Genomic DNA, 17,735 nt, shown 5'->3' on the forward strand with positions numbered 1-17,735 from the left:
AGTAGAGTTCACACACTATTTGGTGCTGGAAAAAGTCATAAAAGAGATTCTTGGACGTGTGATGCCATACAAGCCACACACTGAACAGCACGGGTTTCCTCTGTGGGTGAACTCAACTGACATCTCTGCATCTTTTCACAAACACCTGCTTCACATTCAGATGGCGTCGTGCCTGGGAGCTTCCAGGTCCAACCACAGACATTTAATGAGCAGTGGGCATCACCAGCAGAGTTGAGTGGTTTGCTCAAAGAAAGCTTGACATTTGTGTATTCACCACCTGTTCTTTCTCTCTGGGTTCTTCCTGCCTTCAGGTGGGTGAAGTTCGAGGAGAAGGTGGAGGAGGGAGGAGAGAGGTGGAGTAAACCACACGTGTCCACGCTGTCCCTGCACAGTCTTTTCGAGCTCAGGACGTGTCTCCAGACAGGAACGGTTCTGCTGGACCTGGAAGGCTACTCACTGCCTCAGATCGTCGGTGAGATGTTCAGGACTGATTGTATTTCTAATAGTGTGAGTCAGGAATCAAAATTCAGTTGCAACTCTCTGGATTTTTTGGAGGATTTGGCTTGAAGTACTTCCATGTATATATAATGTTAACTTGTAGGTAGCATCTTGTTAGCTAACCAAACCAGTGGTGAACTGCACAGGAAATCATGGAGCTCCCTACAAAACCCTGAGAATGCAGTATGATATCAGTTAAACACCTGTACCTCATAAAATTAATTACAAGTTTGATTTAGTTTTACCAATTAGCAAGAATGTGCAGTGCCTCCTAACTGACACACCTGCACTGATTAATTTTATTAGCTGCAACTGCATCTACGCAGACACTTTCTATTAATAGTTTATTGAGCACAAATTTGAAAGATGACACAACACTTTAGTTACAAATGAAAGTATTGAAGCATTGTTAAAAAATTAAATAGTTAAATAGTTTGACTTTCGAGAGATTTTACACCACAGAGCCTGATAGATATGTTGCTAATGTGCGCTGTCGTTGTCATGGCTGTCATGGAGTTGTGTGTCATCGGTTAGCATTGCAGTGTTAATTGAACCAATAATCTAATTTGTACCCAAAAAGTAATTTAAAATAGTATTAACTCATGACCATTTTGAGACACATTGTTGAGACACATTGTTGATAGCTGCATTTAGCCAGCTAGCATGGACGTTAAGATTTCATGGCTCCTTTTACAACTAGCTGACAAACCAGCTGACTTTAGTAAAAGCAGTTTAGGCTACTGGGTCACTATAGTTAACCTCCATTTTTGAACATTCACTATTTACATGATTGCCATTGCAGGCCTTCACCACTCTCCCCGTACTACTCACCTCACGCCAAAACGGAAGCTGCAGATGCATTAGTATGGAGTAGTCAATAAATCAATTAGACAATCAATTGAAAAAGAATCAATGACAGCATTTACAGTTTCAGCTGCTAAACTACTGCTGGTAGTTTTAAGTGTTGCTCCACACAGTGCAGTATACAGCATATATACATACCAGAATATTATTGATTAACAGCGTAAACCACAATTTCCCACCAGTTGCTCCAGTGATTGGTTAGTTAGTCACTATGGTTAAGATCCTTTCAGACTAAAATCACTAAATTATTTATGCTGGAAAGTAAGAATGGCCACAGTGGTCCCAGATGTTTATGAGCATTTTACACAGTATCAACAGTTGGGTTTGTTTGGCTCAGATGCTGATTTTCATGGAAAAAAATGAGAAAAAACACAAATTGATAACAGCTGACAGCTCTCGCCAGACAAATTAAGACATTCTAGTTACAGAATTGTGTTTTTTTTAAAGTAAGTGCAAAGTTAGTTGGTTCACCAGTCATCTGTTTACACTGCATCACATTATTACGTTTCACCTTAAAATATGGAGCAAAATATGTTAACTGCACATAATTGATAAATTTGGCTTATAAATATCAAATTAGCATGTAGTGTTTCTTTCAACCGATCATAATTGAAAACACAGGAGACAGAACAGTTTGTATCCAGTCAGCCATGCTCCTGTAGAGCAAAATCTAATTTAGTTGTTTGTTTGTTAAATTGAGCTGTTATCACTATGTAGAGGAATACTCGCCTATTCACTGTTCCTGCAGGGAGTTCTCTAAATTCTCTAAATGAAGTAAGTTTGGCTTATAAATATCAAATGAGCATGTAGTGTGTCTGTCAACTGATCAGAGAGAACAGTTTCCATTGCAGTAGCCAGCAGTCATTCTTTACACTGAACACCAAACAGTGCTTTACCGCTGCTCACTATAGTCTCTTGTTGACTTTAACTTGTAGTCTGGAAACATCACAGGATGTTGTACATACAGAGTTAAAGCACAAACACAATTTAAGAGTTTTCCAAAGAGCGCTCACTATCTCGACGTGACTCTGCATCATATTTAGTTTCTGAACTGGGAAACTGGGAGTGGGAGCTCTGACCCTGCTGTGTGCTCTAAACTGGACTGAACACATCTTTACAAATAAAACTGTGTATTTTTCTAGACGACATCATTGAGAGACAGATCGAGGAAGGCATGATCTCTCCTGACCTCAGGGAAAAGATCAGCTTCGTCCTGCTGAGGAAACATCGACACCAGACCAAGAAGCCGATCCACCGCTCGCTCGCCGACATGGGCAAGTCCAGCTCCTCTACCAGTGAGTGTTCATATCTGTAGCCACTGAAAATCATCATCTAATTCTATCTAAAAGAAAAAGGTAGTGCGACCTTCTGTACTGATGATAATAATAATCATAATGTGAATCAGTCATCAGACAGAGCTTGAAAATTATATGTAAAATTAGAGGCATTTGCAACTGGCTACACATGATTAATAATACAACATGCAAGGTTGGACAGCATATATTATAACATACCATCACGTGAAATGACACTGTAATATTGAGATGGAGCCATTTTTCTTTACGATTGGTCCTTTGGTCGTCATGTATAATTTTGCAGCCTCTGATATATTTATTATGCATATATTTGACTCACTTGGTAAATGACTGAATGCACTCCTGGAGTCAACAAGGCTCATATCCTCCACAGGGGATACATTAATGTTTGATGAGCTAATTACCGCTGTAGCATTTCCTCGTTTCATTCGTGCACAGCACATACTGCTAGATGAGTCATCAAGCACCACCTCTGACCGCTCTGCTGCTGTTTGTGTCTGTTTTCTGCTTCGTCCTGCTCGCCAGATCGGACTGCGGGGCCTCGATGTGGACCGGGTCCGGGGCCAGGACCGGGGCAGATGGCCAACTTCAACCGATCCACAGAAGACCTCCGAATGAAACAGCAGCCTACCAGCTACGGCCGCTTGCGTAAGTGACGGTCGATGAGTTCACAGTTTGGTGTTACAACTCCCAGCCGTAAACATGTCTCTCTCTCACACTGTTCTCTTAATAAAATATGTTTTCATGAGTATTTTTAGGGAGGTAAAGTGTCTGAAACAGGCTCAGACATCACTTTACACATCCAGACTAAATACATATTTTGTTTTTTGCTTTTATTGACATTCTGGACACAATGACTCACAATGAGACCAATATGTAAACTTTCTCTGTGAGATATAACAGATAGAGATATAAACCACATCCATCCCAACACACACAAGCTATTTTAACTTTGAAGAATGATGGTTGTTGAAGTTTGAGAGCTCACTGCAGTAATCTGTTAGATAAGAGCTCATGAAAATGAAACGTCTTCAGTAAGACACATCTGTGGAGGTCTCTCAATCATTCATTCAATCTCCACAAATTAAACTGTTACCTTCTGATTTTCCCTGTTTCTCATCTTCAACTAGCATCTTGATACTGAGCGAGTGATTCGTGCAGTAACCTGTGTTTCACATTACAAAGACCAATTTCACTCCTATTGCTTTTTTGATGGGTTTTCAAATTTTCATCTGGAAGAATCACTCCCTAACTGATAATTCATACAATCTGTTTTACATCACTGCCAACGTTGTAAAGATGAAAAAAAGGGAGAAGTAGTAAAAAAACAACTTTCTATCTTTTTTGCTTTATTGCTTTACCTCACTCTTCATTTGTCATACATGTATTTATTGTTACACATTTGAACATAACACCATAATGTTGCTTATTAGTTGCTTATTTTACACTTTCATTAAATTCTACATAACGATGTCAGAGTAGAAATATCTGTCATGTAATGAACTGTTATTGTTGCTGTTTTCTGGCCTGCAGGTCACGCTCAGAGCAGGAGTATGAATGATATTGCAGATACTCCCAGTTCAGACCAGGTAACTCACTCCGATCTTCTTCACATACTTTTACATAATTACATACTGATACTGAATGAGGATAAAGCTGACTTTACAGTGTTTGCAATGGCCAGATTCATCTTCCTACATTTCATAATAGCAAATATATATATATATATATATATATATATATATTTGTATGGAAGCATATCTCTGGAGTGTATTCTCATTTTCCACTTTGTTGCTTTCCATCATTGGTGAGATTACCAGCTCATGTCTCAGTAAGACGTTGTGTTGTGTTGAATTGATGTTTCACCAGAGTGGTGAGAGCCAGCTCTGTCTCAAGTGTCATCAATCTCTCATTGCGGTTGCTAGTGAAGGTTGACAGCTAGTGATAAAGGAAGCGTGCAAATACATAACTCACTCATTTGTTGGGCTGATGCAATAATGTGGTTTAAACCCGGAGACACATGATTGCACCGATGCAAGGGCATGCGCTCGTCGCTCGGATTAGGCTACTGGGCTTTCAAACGGACAGGTCAGGATTAAGTGTCATTCACTTTGATGAATACTGTGTAAAAATAAATGAATGACAATTTATGTGGGACTTTGGGATGTGGACTATGACCTTTATTTGTTAGTGCGGCTATGAGGACGAGTACTGGTTGTCCAGTTCTAAGTACCCTAGTTACGAGAGGCTGCCTCAGTGTTCAGATTGTATTTACAGGCCTACAGTAGGTCACATGTGACAATGAACAAGTGATAGTTTGTTAGTGTGTGTGTGTTTGTGTGTGTGTGTGCCACATTGTCTGTCGATATTGAGCTGGCACCGGGGAAACATGGATCTCATTGTGCGGTCCGCGTGCTAGGCTCTCACATGTAGCCGCACACTCGGGCTGTGGGTTATTGGCAAGGCTCTCTATTATTGAGTGTTATTGTGCTGCCGTCCAGTTTCCTGCCACACCTTTACATGCAATCAGACAGGTCAGGTTAGCTTGCTATCCCTCTTTTAGTTACAGCTGTGTCAGCCTACATTTGTTTTGCCTCCCTGGTTGGTGTTTCTTGAGGTTTAATGCTAATAGAACAACACAGTCTTGTTATCTTGCAAACGTCTTCGGACTGAATGATGTCCTTCCAGACTATCCTGCCACGTTGAGGGAGGCTGTTAGTAGCAAATGATGAGAAGAAGAATCTTTAATGACCTCTGTAGGGAGATCAAGTCATCGCAGCACCAAAGATAATAGATATATATATATAGATATATATATATAGATATAGGCTAACACATGAATTAACCAAAACAATGAAATATTTATAGGAATGGGATAAACTCTGCTGTGTCTCTTTCTGATCCTCCACTTTCTGCAGCTGAAAAATAAATTCATGAAGAAGATCCCGAGAGACGCAGAGGCGTCCAATGTGTTGGTGGGTGAAGTGGATTTCCTCAACAAACCCTTTGTAGCGTTTGTCCGCCTGGCCCAAGCTACAACACTAGGAGGTCTGACTGAAGTCCCCGTACCCACCAGGTGAAATGATCTGCAGTGTCTGATGCTTTGTCAGCCTCACCTGCCATCCCTGCACATACCTCACATTTGTCTAATCATTTTACAGATTCCTGTTTATTCTCTTGGGACCTCAAGGAAAGGCCAAGTCGTATAATGAGATCGGGCGAGCCATAGCAACGCTAATGGTGGATGATGTAAGTGCCCGTCATTGTGTTTTAAAAATCATTTTTATTAGACAGGGCGCAGTGACACTGACTCAGTAAACCCATGGGAAGAGAAAGACTGGAGTTGAAGCTAAAATTGATCTGGCATGTGCTTTATACCGCTGATCCACTGAGATACCCTGCTATTGTGTTTTAATTACATCTGGAAGTGATGCTGATTGTTAAGCATCAGTTAGGAGCAGGCTTTCTATTGGGATAATTGGTCACCCATTGCTTGCTAATGGGAGTGTTATTCTTGCTCCTGAATACCATTTCAGTTGTTATTGCTTCCTATATCACCGAGCCCAAAGCCAAATGTGCTATTTAGTAGCAGATGCATGTAGCAAAGAAATAATAGGCTGTTATTTTAAATTGAACTTGCTTAAGTTCAAGCAAGCACCAGAAACAGGATGTTCACCAGCCACGATCAAACACTGACAGTAATGTTGGTGGTTAGTAACCTTTAGTTCACCTCCATTATATTCTGGCGGTTTAATAATTAAATAAAAAAATAAAAAACATCACGAATATGTTTTGGTCTGGCAGTGCAAGTAGCACCTGATCAGCCGCGCTCATGGCTCATTGGACGTCAGTCAGTTAACTGAACGGACATTCATAGTAAATAAATCCTAAAGACCTCCGTGATCCTCTGACTTTCCCTGTAGCACCACCATGAGGTTGATATTTGTGGTTAAGGGTCAAATGTCACCTATTGGATTGCTCATGATCTCCGCAGGATAAATTGTAATAACGTTTCATCCAGTGCCATCATTAGGTCAACATTTTAATTTTTCAGTAACCAAATACCTGCAGGAATAATGGCATTCCCATCAGTCTCAGCTGTATTTTTATATTTAGTGCTACTCAGTATGCTAAACTAAGATGGCAAACATTATACCTGCTAAACCTCAGCATGTTAGCATTGTGATTGTGCATATTAGCATGTGGACATTAGCATTTAGCTCTCTGCGCCTGACAGAGCTAGCCTGCTAGCATGGTTGTAGACTTCAATCTTGTTTTAGCACAGCTTCATGCTAATGTTTTCTCATCTATTTTATGACAAAAGGCTCACTCTTATTCTTCTTGTGCTTACTTTGTTATTATTATAATATAATATAATATTATTATTATTCAGTTGGATCTGCAACCTCACTGCTAGATGCCACTAAATGCTTCACCCTGGTCCTTTAAGTGTTCACTATTAAACATAGAGTCAGGCAGCCTGTAACATAAGATAGATTTAAATGAATCTACAAGCTTGGCAGCATATGAGAAAAGCCTCCAATAGTTTACATTCAGTGATTGTTCTACAGACCAAAATTTAGTAAAGCTGTTTGTGTTGGAGGGAGAAAATCAATGATGGTTCTACATACTACTCTTATATCCTCTGCAGGCTGCAGATTCCTGCTGCTTTAAACTTTTAGAAGTTTCACTGTGATGTTCAGTCTGTGTTGTGTTTTACTGGTCCAAGGACCTGAGGTCTGTGCAGCCAACAGCAACCATTTACAAAACCAGACTGGACCAAAGCCCAAGTCACTCCCAGTTACAAACAACCCTTTGTGTTTTTCTGAATTATGCTCCTGTGCACTTGACTCTCAGTGTTTCTAGAGCATGATTAGTTACTGACTGGCAGTTGTTTTTGAATGTAATCCAACTGAGGTCAAAGTGTTGATATATCTTCCACAATTTATGTTTAACAAGTCTCCAGAAGTCATCAGAGAGAGCCGAATCCTTCTTATCAGACGCAGAACAGTACATACTGATCAATATCACCACGATACGAGCCGAGTTTACTCTCTCCCTCTCCTAGCTCTTCAGCGATGTCGCCTACAAGGCCAGAGATCGAGAGGACCTTATCGCAGGCATAGATGAGTTTTTGGACGAGGTGATTGTGCTTCCGCCTGGGGAATGGGATCCCAAAATCCGCATTGAGCCGCCCAAGAAAGTCCCCTCGGCTGACAAAAGGTTGGAGTTTTACCATCCACCTCATGTGTGATGCACATTAAGCCCTCAGCTGTGGCACAATGAGCAATATGTTTAGTCTCAACCACCCGATGAAGTTAAACCTTCACCAAAAACAACTTCTTTTGTCAAAGATTTAGCTGCACAGCAAAATAATTCTGTCCTGCATGAAACTCAGAGGTAAGAGCTTAATGTCAGCGAGCATCAGCCAGAGCTTGCAGCTCTCACACTTTAATGGATTATTCCTTTAACACACACACAAATGAATGAATTGATATGCCCCATATTTACTCCCATCTGTGCTGTATGTATCCTTTATACAGGAAGTCAGTGTTTTCTTTAAATGAACTCGGGCAGATGAACGGTACAGCTGGAGGAGGAGGAGGCCTGGCTGAGGATGAAGAGATGCCAGCGCAACACGAGCTCGGAGAGGAGCTGGCATTCACTGGACGGTAGGTAGTCACGAGCCACATGGCAGACCGCCGAGAGCTTTGAATCAAACTTAACCCGCATATTGAAAGGAAAATTGAATATGAGTTAATCAATATTTGGCAGAGTAGGAAAATTATTTGTGCAATTATTCAACTCCCCAAAAGATGCAGATTCTCCTTAATGAGCTCTTCAGCTGAGGATCCTGATCAGACGCAGTGACTGAGAGTTGATTTATAGAAAGGAAAAATCTTTAAATTGTCAAAAGAACCTTTTTCATGATGTAGAAAAGAAACTTGTCAAATGTCAAACACTCTCCTGCTCACAGACGTGTTTGGATGGCACTTGAAATCATTGTTAAAGTATCACATCCAGTCGAGAGAAACTCTCCACTCTGCTGCTTTAGAGAAAGTAATATGTATCATGCTGAGAAGTGGAACAGGTGACACATCCTAACCACTGTGTGTGTCCATGTACAACAGCTTCTGTGGTGGTCTGTACCTGGACATAAAGAGGAAATTGCCGTGGGTGCCTAGTGATTTCTACGAGGGTTTCCACATTCAGTCCATCTCTGCTGTGCTTTTCATCTACTTGGGCTGCATCACCAACGCCATCACCTTCGGAGGCCTGCTGGGAGACGCCACGGATAACTACCAGGTAAACTCAGGAAGCAGCACAAGTTGGTTATTTTAGTCCATTTACTGCATGTAACTGAGGTTTATTCACTACTGTAGTGTTTCCAGAAGATGTTACAGCTAAAAGTATGAATGAGTTCTTCATCAGTGCATTGCATTTTTATGTACAGTATGTATTTATTTGTTTATATAGTTAGAAGGTTCCATAGTTATCCAATATGCAAATATAAAGAATATTTGATTTAAAAAGCTTTAAAGGTTTGTTTTGGATTCAAACATCTTGTGACAGATTTTGTCCAGAATAAATGATTTCTTTGCGAAAATGCACTTTAAAGAAATACAGATCTGGTAATTTATGCTTAATCTAAAACAAAGAAATACATCTACAACAGCTGCTTTGAGATGTCACAACAGTGGTTTTAATTCACCTGATATTTCCAATACATGTATATTTCTCCTCCGATAGGGAGGGCTGGGAACCTGCCTGTCATTCTCTGTCTCTTTCTCAACTCATCTTTCTACTTTTCAAGTATCAAAGGCATAAAAAATGTCATTCGATCAATACGGTTGCCAAGTCACATTTGCTTTAACATGTGTTAAAAACAGAGCACTATAAGCCAAATATAAACGCAGCACTAGATTAAAATCAGCTGGTGTCAGTGCAGGAAGCTGCTGTAATCTGTGTGTCATGTTGATCAGGTTAGGTGAGATGTATCGTCAGTCTTTACCTTTGCACAGATAGTTTGTCATATAAGTGACACTGCTTTCCTGTTTTTAATTTCATTTGTCCTCAATCAATAATCTTGAATCAATAATATCTATTTCAGCATGTCAGTCTGTTGTTTGCATGTCGGAAAAACTACAAGGCATCGTGATTCATTTCATTTTTCTGTTCAGTCATAAAACAGTGAAGTCTCTTTGATGTGAATTGGTTCCAGTGAGCGAGTGTCTGGAAGTTACTCTGCAAGTCTGCTTCACCGTGACGTCGCACTATTTTAGGTCATCAGGGTTTTACATCAGATCACGTCTTTCTCTATTATCAGAACCTTTGCACTAACACATGCATGAGTATGTACACACTCGCACACACACTCACACACACACTCACACACACTCACACACACACTCACACACACACACACACTCACACACACAAACACACACACACACACACACACACACACACACACACATTTCTGCTGTATTCGTTGTTTCTCTTTGGTTTGATTTACAGACGTGATCGACGCTGCAGCATCATTTCCTGTCTTTAATTCTTTATTTCCAGCCGTATTTTCGGGGAAACTGTGAACTCTGAGTGTATATTAAGTGTCGTCCTCTTCCAGGGTGTGATGGAGAGCTTCCTGGGTACGGCTCTGGCTGGCTCTGTGTTCTGTCTCTTCAGCGGCCAGCCCCTCATCATCCTCAGCTCCACTGGACCCATCCTCATCTTTGAAAAGCTCCTGTTTGAATTCAGCAAGTGAGCCTCTTCAGAGCCAAATGACACTGCAGTAGGCAGACATCATGAGAGGACACCCTCGTTAATACCAATTAGAGGATTATTAGATAATCCCATCATGAAGTGAATATCCTGGTCTACAGACTTGATTCTGTTATTGACTCTAGTCACACTGATAGGTTTAAAGTGCTTTATATGTAGCCATCAAAAATCACTTTTATTTATTTTTATTTTATTTTATTTATTTTCAAGGTTTAACTAAAACCAATTAACAGCAGCAACAACAACAATAACAGAAAACCCCCCCCCCCCCCCCCCCCCCCCCCCCCCCCCCCCAACCATCATACAACAACAAACACTGCACTAGAAATGCAAATAAATATATATAATTTATACAGCAATATAATAGGAGATAAATAAATAACACATGTACATGAAACAGTCAGCTTTGTCTTCTAGGAACAAGCAAACAGGAAAGAATACAAAGGTTTCCAGACTTTGATTCATGACTGAGGTCAAAGGTCAGTTTCTCCAGATATCTGCATGTCGATCGCAGGAACAACAGACAGAAATGTGGTTTAACAGATAAAAGGAAGAAGACTTTGTAAACTGTATCAGTAACATCTTGCATCACAAAATATCTGGATGTGATCACATGACCAGAACAGAAACGTACCTTTATTTCCTGGAAGCAGACAGATGGAAGAGAAGTCCTGTTAGAACATTTTAAAATGTGTTCATCAGGAAAAATCGTTGCAAATCTTCAGAAGTAAAAGTTACCTCCAGGTCCTGCGATGGCATCAAAGAATCATGAGCTGAAGAATCACAGTAGATCTCTGAGAGTCAGTGACCAGTATAATCTGATCAGTCCACTCCATCAGACCAGTGCTCCCAGTATGTGCCGGAAGAGGAGAACAAGCAGAAATAATAGAAGGAATATTTAAATATTTGCTCCAAACAGCAGTGTGTTATAAATAATTACATCGTTATTGTGAGAATTTATGTGATCAATATTGTTAATAAAGAGATTTAAGCCAGCGAGGATAACATGCAAGAGATTTAGACTAATCAATAAAGAAACCTGCCTGTTCAGAACATCATATATTCAGGAACTGTATCTGGTTCAGATCTTTGATCTCAAGGCAGAAACTTTGAGGTTTAAAGACACGATGGAATCTAACGACCTGTCAAACTGCTGAGTAATTCATCTTCCTCGCTGCTGCATAGAGCGCCACCTGCTGGAGGAACGTTTCTTATCGTAATTCACCCCCCCCCCCCCGAATGAATCCAGACATTCTGATTAATACTCATTATTTACCGCTGTGCTCCTAATTAAAACAGTCACCACACAGTGAACTGCAGAACCACAAAATATGTAAAAACACAGTCAGTAGTTTCAGTTAATTAGCAGAAATACTAAACGACACTAATAGAAAATATTATAGGAAAACAAGTATGTTATATTTTCTTAATGCAGAGCTACTCAGCTTTAAAACATAAATAAAGTGCTTCACTAATGCTGCAATAAAGATTGGATGATTAAATGTGATCAGGACACTGATAGTGATAAAACCTGCAGCTCAGTGCACAAATGACACAAACTGTTGGTTGAGTCACCAGAAACCTGCAGAGATATTCATATATACTGTGTATAAACTAACTGACAGATGATGTTGATGACATCACACAGACCATAAGATGAGTGGAGTTGAATAAGTTAAATTTACAATAATAAAATATCATAAAATCACTGAAATTGTCATAAAATATTACAATGAAAGATGAATCTCCTCAGGAGTGTGAGTGGATGTCTGACCCAGAGCACCGCAGTCCTGCGTATGTTCTTGTTATGAATACAGATAACATATGAATACATACCGGATATGACCTTTGACCTCTCCCTCTCAAAGGAACAACGGCATCGACTACATGGAGCTGCGTCTGTGGATCGGCATCCACTCCTGCCTGCAGTGTTTCCTCCTGGTGGCCACCGACGCCAGTTACATCATCAAATACATGACACGCTTCACGGAGGAGGGCTTCTCCAGCCTCATCTCCTTCATCTTCATCTCTGACGCCATCAAGAAGATGGTGGGCTCCTTCAAATACTACCCAATCAACACCAACTTCAAGCCCGACTACGTCACTGCGTACAAGTGCGAGTGCCTGGCGCCGGACCCGAGTGAGTTCACGCCTTGGCTCAGGGAGATACGGGAGGATTCTCCACAAGGAGGCGGCTCGTTTAGAGTTCAGTAGACTGACGTGACGAGCAGTTTCTCACTAATGCTGATGGCAATTAAGTAGTGATCACATTCACATCACCACCAATCATTTTCTGAAGCATACCATAGTTATAATGATTGATTTCCTGCTATTGGTTTCAGCTCATTTCACTATACAACTGATCCGTAACATCAGCTGCATTGTTTTCTTTAAACTGTGGATGAGCAGCTGCAAGCAGAAGCTTCTTTATGAAATCTCTGTTTTGGTGCGTTTAAGGACGCTTGTGTGTGGAACAGCCTATTTTTAATTCATGTTATTGTTTTCATGATGTTCATGATGATCACTGCTTGTCCTTTGCATTCTATTATCAACATGTTGTTCTGAAGTCGATGTTAAAGCTTTGACAGTGATTCTTGCTCACAGATGCAGTAAACATGATAACATTGACAAAATAAATGAATTTATGAATTAAATAAAGTTATTGTTAAAAGCCCTGAAAACATATTTTCTCAGTCAGCTTCTCATTATGAGCGACGGCGTCTTACATGAACACCAGTCAGGATTCAGCCACATCTGATTAAAAGTCTGATTACAGTGTTCAAAGTCCTGATGATCAGAATTATTTTAGATTTTTTTATTGTTCATTACAAATAATATTTAAAGATATTTCTGTTTATATTTGACTTTGCAGCTGTTTTAGACATGAAGGGACTTTAAGATTAATCATCTCAACAAGTAAGTTAATGTTCATAGTGAAATGAATGGAAACCAATAAACACCTGCAGGTGTGTTCATAAACGGTGGTTCATAATGTTTTAGTTGATTGGCTGAACATGTGAAACTGCAGGTTTGTCCTTTAGACGTGAAGTAAAACGATCTCATGTGTAACAGTCGGGATTCAGACCAGATGAATTTGGAGCTCTCGATGTTAAATGTTTTGTCTTTCTTATTCTTTTGGTGTGTTTTATTATAAACCATCGATAATGTTAATGTGACTTGTTAGAGTCGTGTATGTGGAACGAGTGTCTCTTGCTGCCATTTCAGGGTGTCAACATGTAATGTTACTCAGTTAAAGATGACCTGTGGAGATTTCCTGTAAACAAACAAAAGTTATATTAAGTGTTAAATGCAGTATGTTCCTCGAGTATTGAGTGCATTTCCTTTTCAAAAAACATGTACAAAGTGGATTTTTTAAACTATGTGAACTCCTGCATAGTTTACATCCTTGTTTGCTAGCTCGCAGTCTTCTTCTTCTTCACTGCACGTTACTGCGTACAAACAACAGCATGATGTGAATCGTTCCCCAGCACACGCGTGTTCTCAGCAATGCTACCAATAAAACAGAGACCATTGGTCCATAACGCCAACAGTAGTGAAATATTTCATAGGGTACCTTTAAGTTGAAAGGAAAACAACATCAATTCATCGTGAAAGTATCATAGTTCTTTGGTTTTATTGGTGTATGATGATTACCTGCTTGAAGTAGCTTCTGGTTTAATAAAATCCAATTTAAATTCCCTTCCATCATCACACTAATTCTCAAATGTTCACTAATGTGTTTACTACTTTTGAAAATTGCAGTAATTTGTGTTGACATTGATTTCTGTAACTGATTTGTCTCTTGTTTGTTTTCGCCATGCACAAACTATTTGGCTGCCGTCTCTCGGTGAGTACCTCTTTGTTCGTCTGCAGAGTGCTTTCTGCAATGTCCAGGAGCTGGATTCTCATAATGTTTTATGTTTCTTTTTCGTTCCCTTCTGTTTTCCTCCCAACCCCCCTCTTCATTTTCTGTCTCATTAACCTCCCTGTCTGTCTGTCCCTCTCCCGTCTATAAACAGTGGCTGCAATGATCTTCAATGGTTTAGTTCCAATGCCAGATAACAGCTCTAGTGTCTCTGGGGTAAGTGCTTGTTTTAATTCAATTTTCTTTTTTTTTTTGACTCTATTTTGGTGCATTGTATTTTAAGCTGAAAGTTTAAAGGGTTGGTGACATTTCAGCTTTTCCCCAGAATGAATTACAACAGGGGCTGTTTGAAGCCCAAACGGCAGCACTGGTTTGTTTACAGCGAACCCATGTTTCAACTCTGTCTGACGATGAAGTCGCTTCGCTCTCCTTTTTCTGTCCTTTGTTTGTTTCTCACCATCTGTCCCATCATCCTCGCTCACTCTCCTCCGTGGATCATAACTTCACATCTGTGCTGAATATTTTCACTGTCTCTGTTCACTTTTACCTCCATGTCTTTGTCAACATACTTCACTCTTCTTCATCCTCTCCTGTCTCTCCACCACTGCCACCCACCATCCCAGTTGAATGTGACAGCTCTGGACTGGAGCCAGCTGAGTAAGAAGGAGTGTCTGAAGTACGGAGGATCTCTGGTGGGAAACTCCTGCAAGTACGTCCCCGATCTGGCCCTTATGTCCTTCATCCTCTTCTTCGGCACCTACTCTATGACTGTCTCCCTCAAGAAGTTCAAGTTCAGCCGCTACTTCCCCACCAAGGTGACAAAACTACCTATTGATCGATCTGTCTATGTGTCTTATCTTTAAAAATACTCAGAGAACAGGCTCCAATCGAAGCGTGATGATTAAAAGGGAAATTAAAGGCGGCCTGTTGAGTTTCCTTTAGTTAGTTTACATTCACTGGTTCATCTTAAATCTCTCTTACTTTTTCTGTGAGGCTTGTTCATGTGAGTGTTCCTGATTTACCAAACTCTCTTAACTGCATCAAATTGCTTGTTTCAACTTGATAAATGACACCTGTTCATGAGATTAGATCATTAGAATAATTGGCTACCTGCTCCGCTCCGTTTGTGGGCGCGTTTCATTTCATAAAATATCACCCAAGAGTAAGAAGAACCACGAAGCTTTGAGTTCTGCTTTTGGAAATTAGCACACAGAAACAGAACTAGCAGTCTCAGAGGGTTCAGGGCCTCCCAAAACAATTAGAAAATATGAATACAGCTGCCAACGATATGTAATCAGAGCAATGTTGTATTGTGGCAGAAATAAGAAGGGAGGAGACGTTCCACTGTCAGGTGTTATAACGGCTGCATTAAGACCCTGAGGCAGCTGATCTGTCTCCATCGCCATGCTGACGGATGTATCAGTAAATATAATGATGATAATGATGATACGATGAACAGATCATTGATGCATTAAGTTTATTTTAGCTACTTATTTTTAGTGAAATTTGTTTCCTTTAGATTAAGTTATAATATAATATCATGTTTTAATATTATAATAAAATATATTATAAGTCAAACAGGTTTGTGTTTTACTGTACATGATTCTTATGACAGGCTTTATAAACTGGTGACTGTGAGGAGTTTTCTAACTTACTGCATTACTTGTTTTTTTGCCATCACTGCCACAGACTGTTGATCAGTGAAACCATACATATAAAAAACATTGTTCCATATCAGTGGTCATAACCTCCTTATGGTACCTTTAAGATTCATTTAAATGCAAATAGTGAACACAATGCATGAATTCTGATATAAGAAGGGACAGATTATAACATGTGGTGCAATATTCTTTTTCCTTTGAGAAACTGAAACCAAAACAAGATGTAACAAGCAGAAATTAGCTGCAGATGTCTGGTTTATTGATAATTCATGTGGTTTTATCAGCACAGCGACCTGCTGTTGATTGTATAGCTGTGTTTGATACGATCCCCTCAGGCCCAACACCACCGTGCTGCTCACATCTGTCTAGTGTCTGATCTCTAACAGGATTTGGATAGTCAAACATACAAAAAACTGATCCCTTCTTTTTCCAGACACAAGGATTATTGTTGACTCAAGCGAAGCCGGGCACAGCGCAGCTTTTTCAATATTTATGATTTGCCTCATATCAGACCTCGTCTCTGCTTTCACTTCTGCAAAGAAATGTCTGTTTCTCCTCTGAGCTATTCTGACACTTTGTCTCTCTGTCTCCACCAGCTGAGGAAACTCATCAGTGACTTCTCCATCTTCATGTCCATCATGACGTTCGTGGGGCTTGACATGCTGATAGGCCTCAAAACGCCAAAGTTAATCGTCCCAACAGAGTTTAAGGTAGAGCCAGTAACTCTCAAACTACAGTTTCATTCAGAAATAAGACAGCTATTGGAAACAGAGTTATTGACAGGATGAATTAATGCAAATAGTTATAGTTATAGTCCCTGACACATCAGTCCTCATGGCTGCTGGTTTAATACGACAGTAAACGGTCCATGAAAAACAACGCAGCCACCAAACTAACATTTAATAAAGAAGTCCTTTTCACATCATGCCATCAGCAAACACACTGCACTGCGTTGGGCACAATTAAAGAAGTCGGTTCCCTTCCTGAGAAGATGGAGGTGTGCAGCCGCCTGCAGCTCGCTGCAGTTGATCATTGTTCTGTTTCTCTCTTCAATATTTAAAAGCGATCAGCTGTCAAAATGTCTGGCATCCTCCTGTGACTGCTTTACAATGAAAGATGTGTTTCACCAGTTGAATGCTTTTAAAATGAAGCCGCAGCAGTGGGAAATGTTTAGTTTGCATTAGCAGTAATTATATCAGTAATTTAATACAGCTGTGATACGGCTGCAGCAGAGTGAACAGTAAATGCTGAGGCTGATATCAGTGAGATCATATTACAAACAGGAACGTTGGATAACTCGCTTAATTGTTTGCTGTGAGTCCTTTGAGAATGTGAAGTTCATTTGAATCCAGTGCAGTGGTGGACCTGCTACTCACTATGTAAACCACTGAATAAAGAGGTCATTACTGATGAGGACCACTACGGGGTATAACTTTAAAGTACTGCTGGTCTTTCCTTTATGTTCTTGGTTTCTCAGACTAGATGAGCTGTGTTTTAAATAAAATGTCCTGTCATTTCCCACCAGCCGACTCGGCCGGGTCGCGGCTGGCTGGTGATGCCGTTCGGTAAGAATCCGTGGTGGGTTTATGTGGCCAGCTTCGTCCCCGCCCTCCTCGTCACCATCCTCATCTTCATGGACCAGCAGATCAGCGCCGTCATTGTCAACCGCAAGGAGAACAAACTGAAAGTAGGTGTGCTGTTGGTGGAAATGGATTGATTATAGCAAAACAAGTCAAATCTTCTTCAATT

General features: G+C 40.3%; 1 protein-coding gene across 1 annotated transcript in view; it reads left to right on the forward strand.

The window, feature by feature from the left end:
- slc4a5a (solute carrier family 4 member 5a) overlaps positions 1–17,735 on the forward strand; it is a 37,269-nt gene that overhangs the window by 11,939 nt on the left and 7,595 nt on the right. Inside the window, exons 5-19 of the mRNA XM_044361788.1 lie at positions 312–472; positions 2,505–2,657; positions 3,204–3,326; positions 4,212–4,267; positions 5,597–5,754; positions 5,840–5,927; positions 7,747–7,901; positions 8,222–8,350; positions 8,810–8,984; positions 10,306–10,439; positions 12,329–12,600; positions 14,507–14,541; positions 14,949–15,140; positions 16,583–16,696; positions 17,512–17,673. Coding sequence (XP_044217723.1) covers positions 312–472; positions 2,505–2,657; positions 3,204–3,326; positions 4,212–4,267; positions 5,597–5,754; positions 5,840–5,927; positions 7,747–7,901; positions 8,222–8,350; positions 8,810–8,984; positions 10,306–10,439; positions 12,329–12,600; positions 14,507–14,541; positions 14,949–15,140; positions 16,583–16,696; positions 17,512–17,673 — 2,107 coding nt within the window. The remainder of the gene's footprint in view (positions 1–311; positions 473–2,504; positions 2,658–3,203; positions 3,327–4,211; positions 4,268–5,596; positions 5,755–5,839; positions 5,928–7,746; positions 7,902–8,221; positions 8,351–8,809; positions 8,985–10,305; positions 10,440–12,328; positions 12,601–14,506; positions 14,542–14,948; positions 15,141–16,582; positions 16,697–17,511; positions 17,674–17,735) is intronic.

This window comes from Thunnus albacares, chromosome 2 (assembly GCF_914725855.1).
Source record: "Thunnus albacares chromosome 2, fThuAlb1.1, whole genome shotgun sequence".
Classification (NCBI taxonomy): Eukaryota; Metazoa; Chordata; class Actinopteri; order Scombriformes; family Scombridae; genus Thunnus; species Thunnus albacares.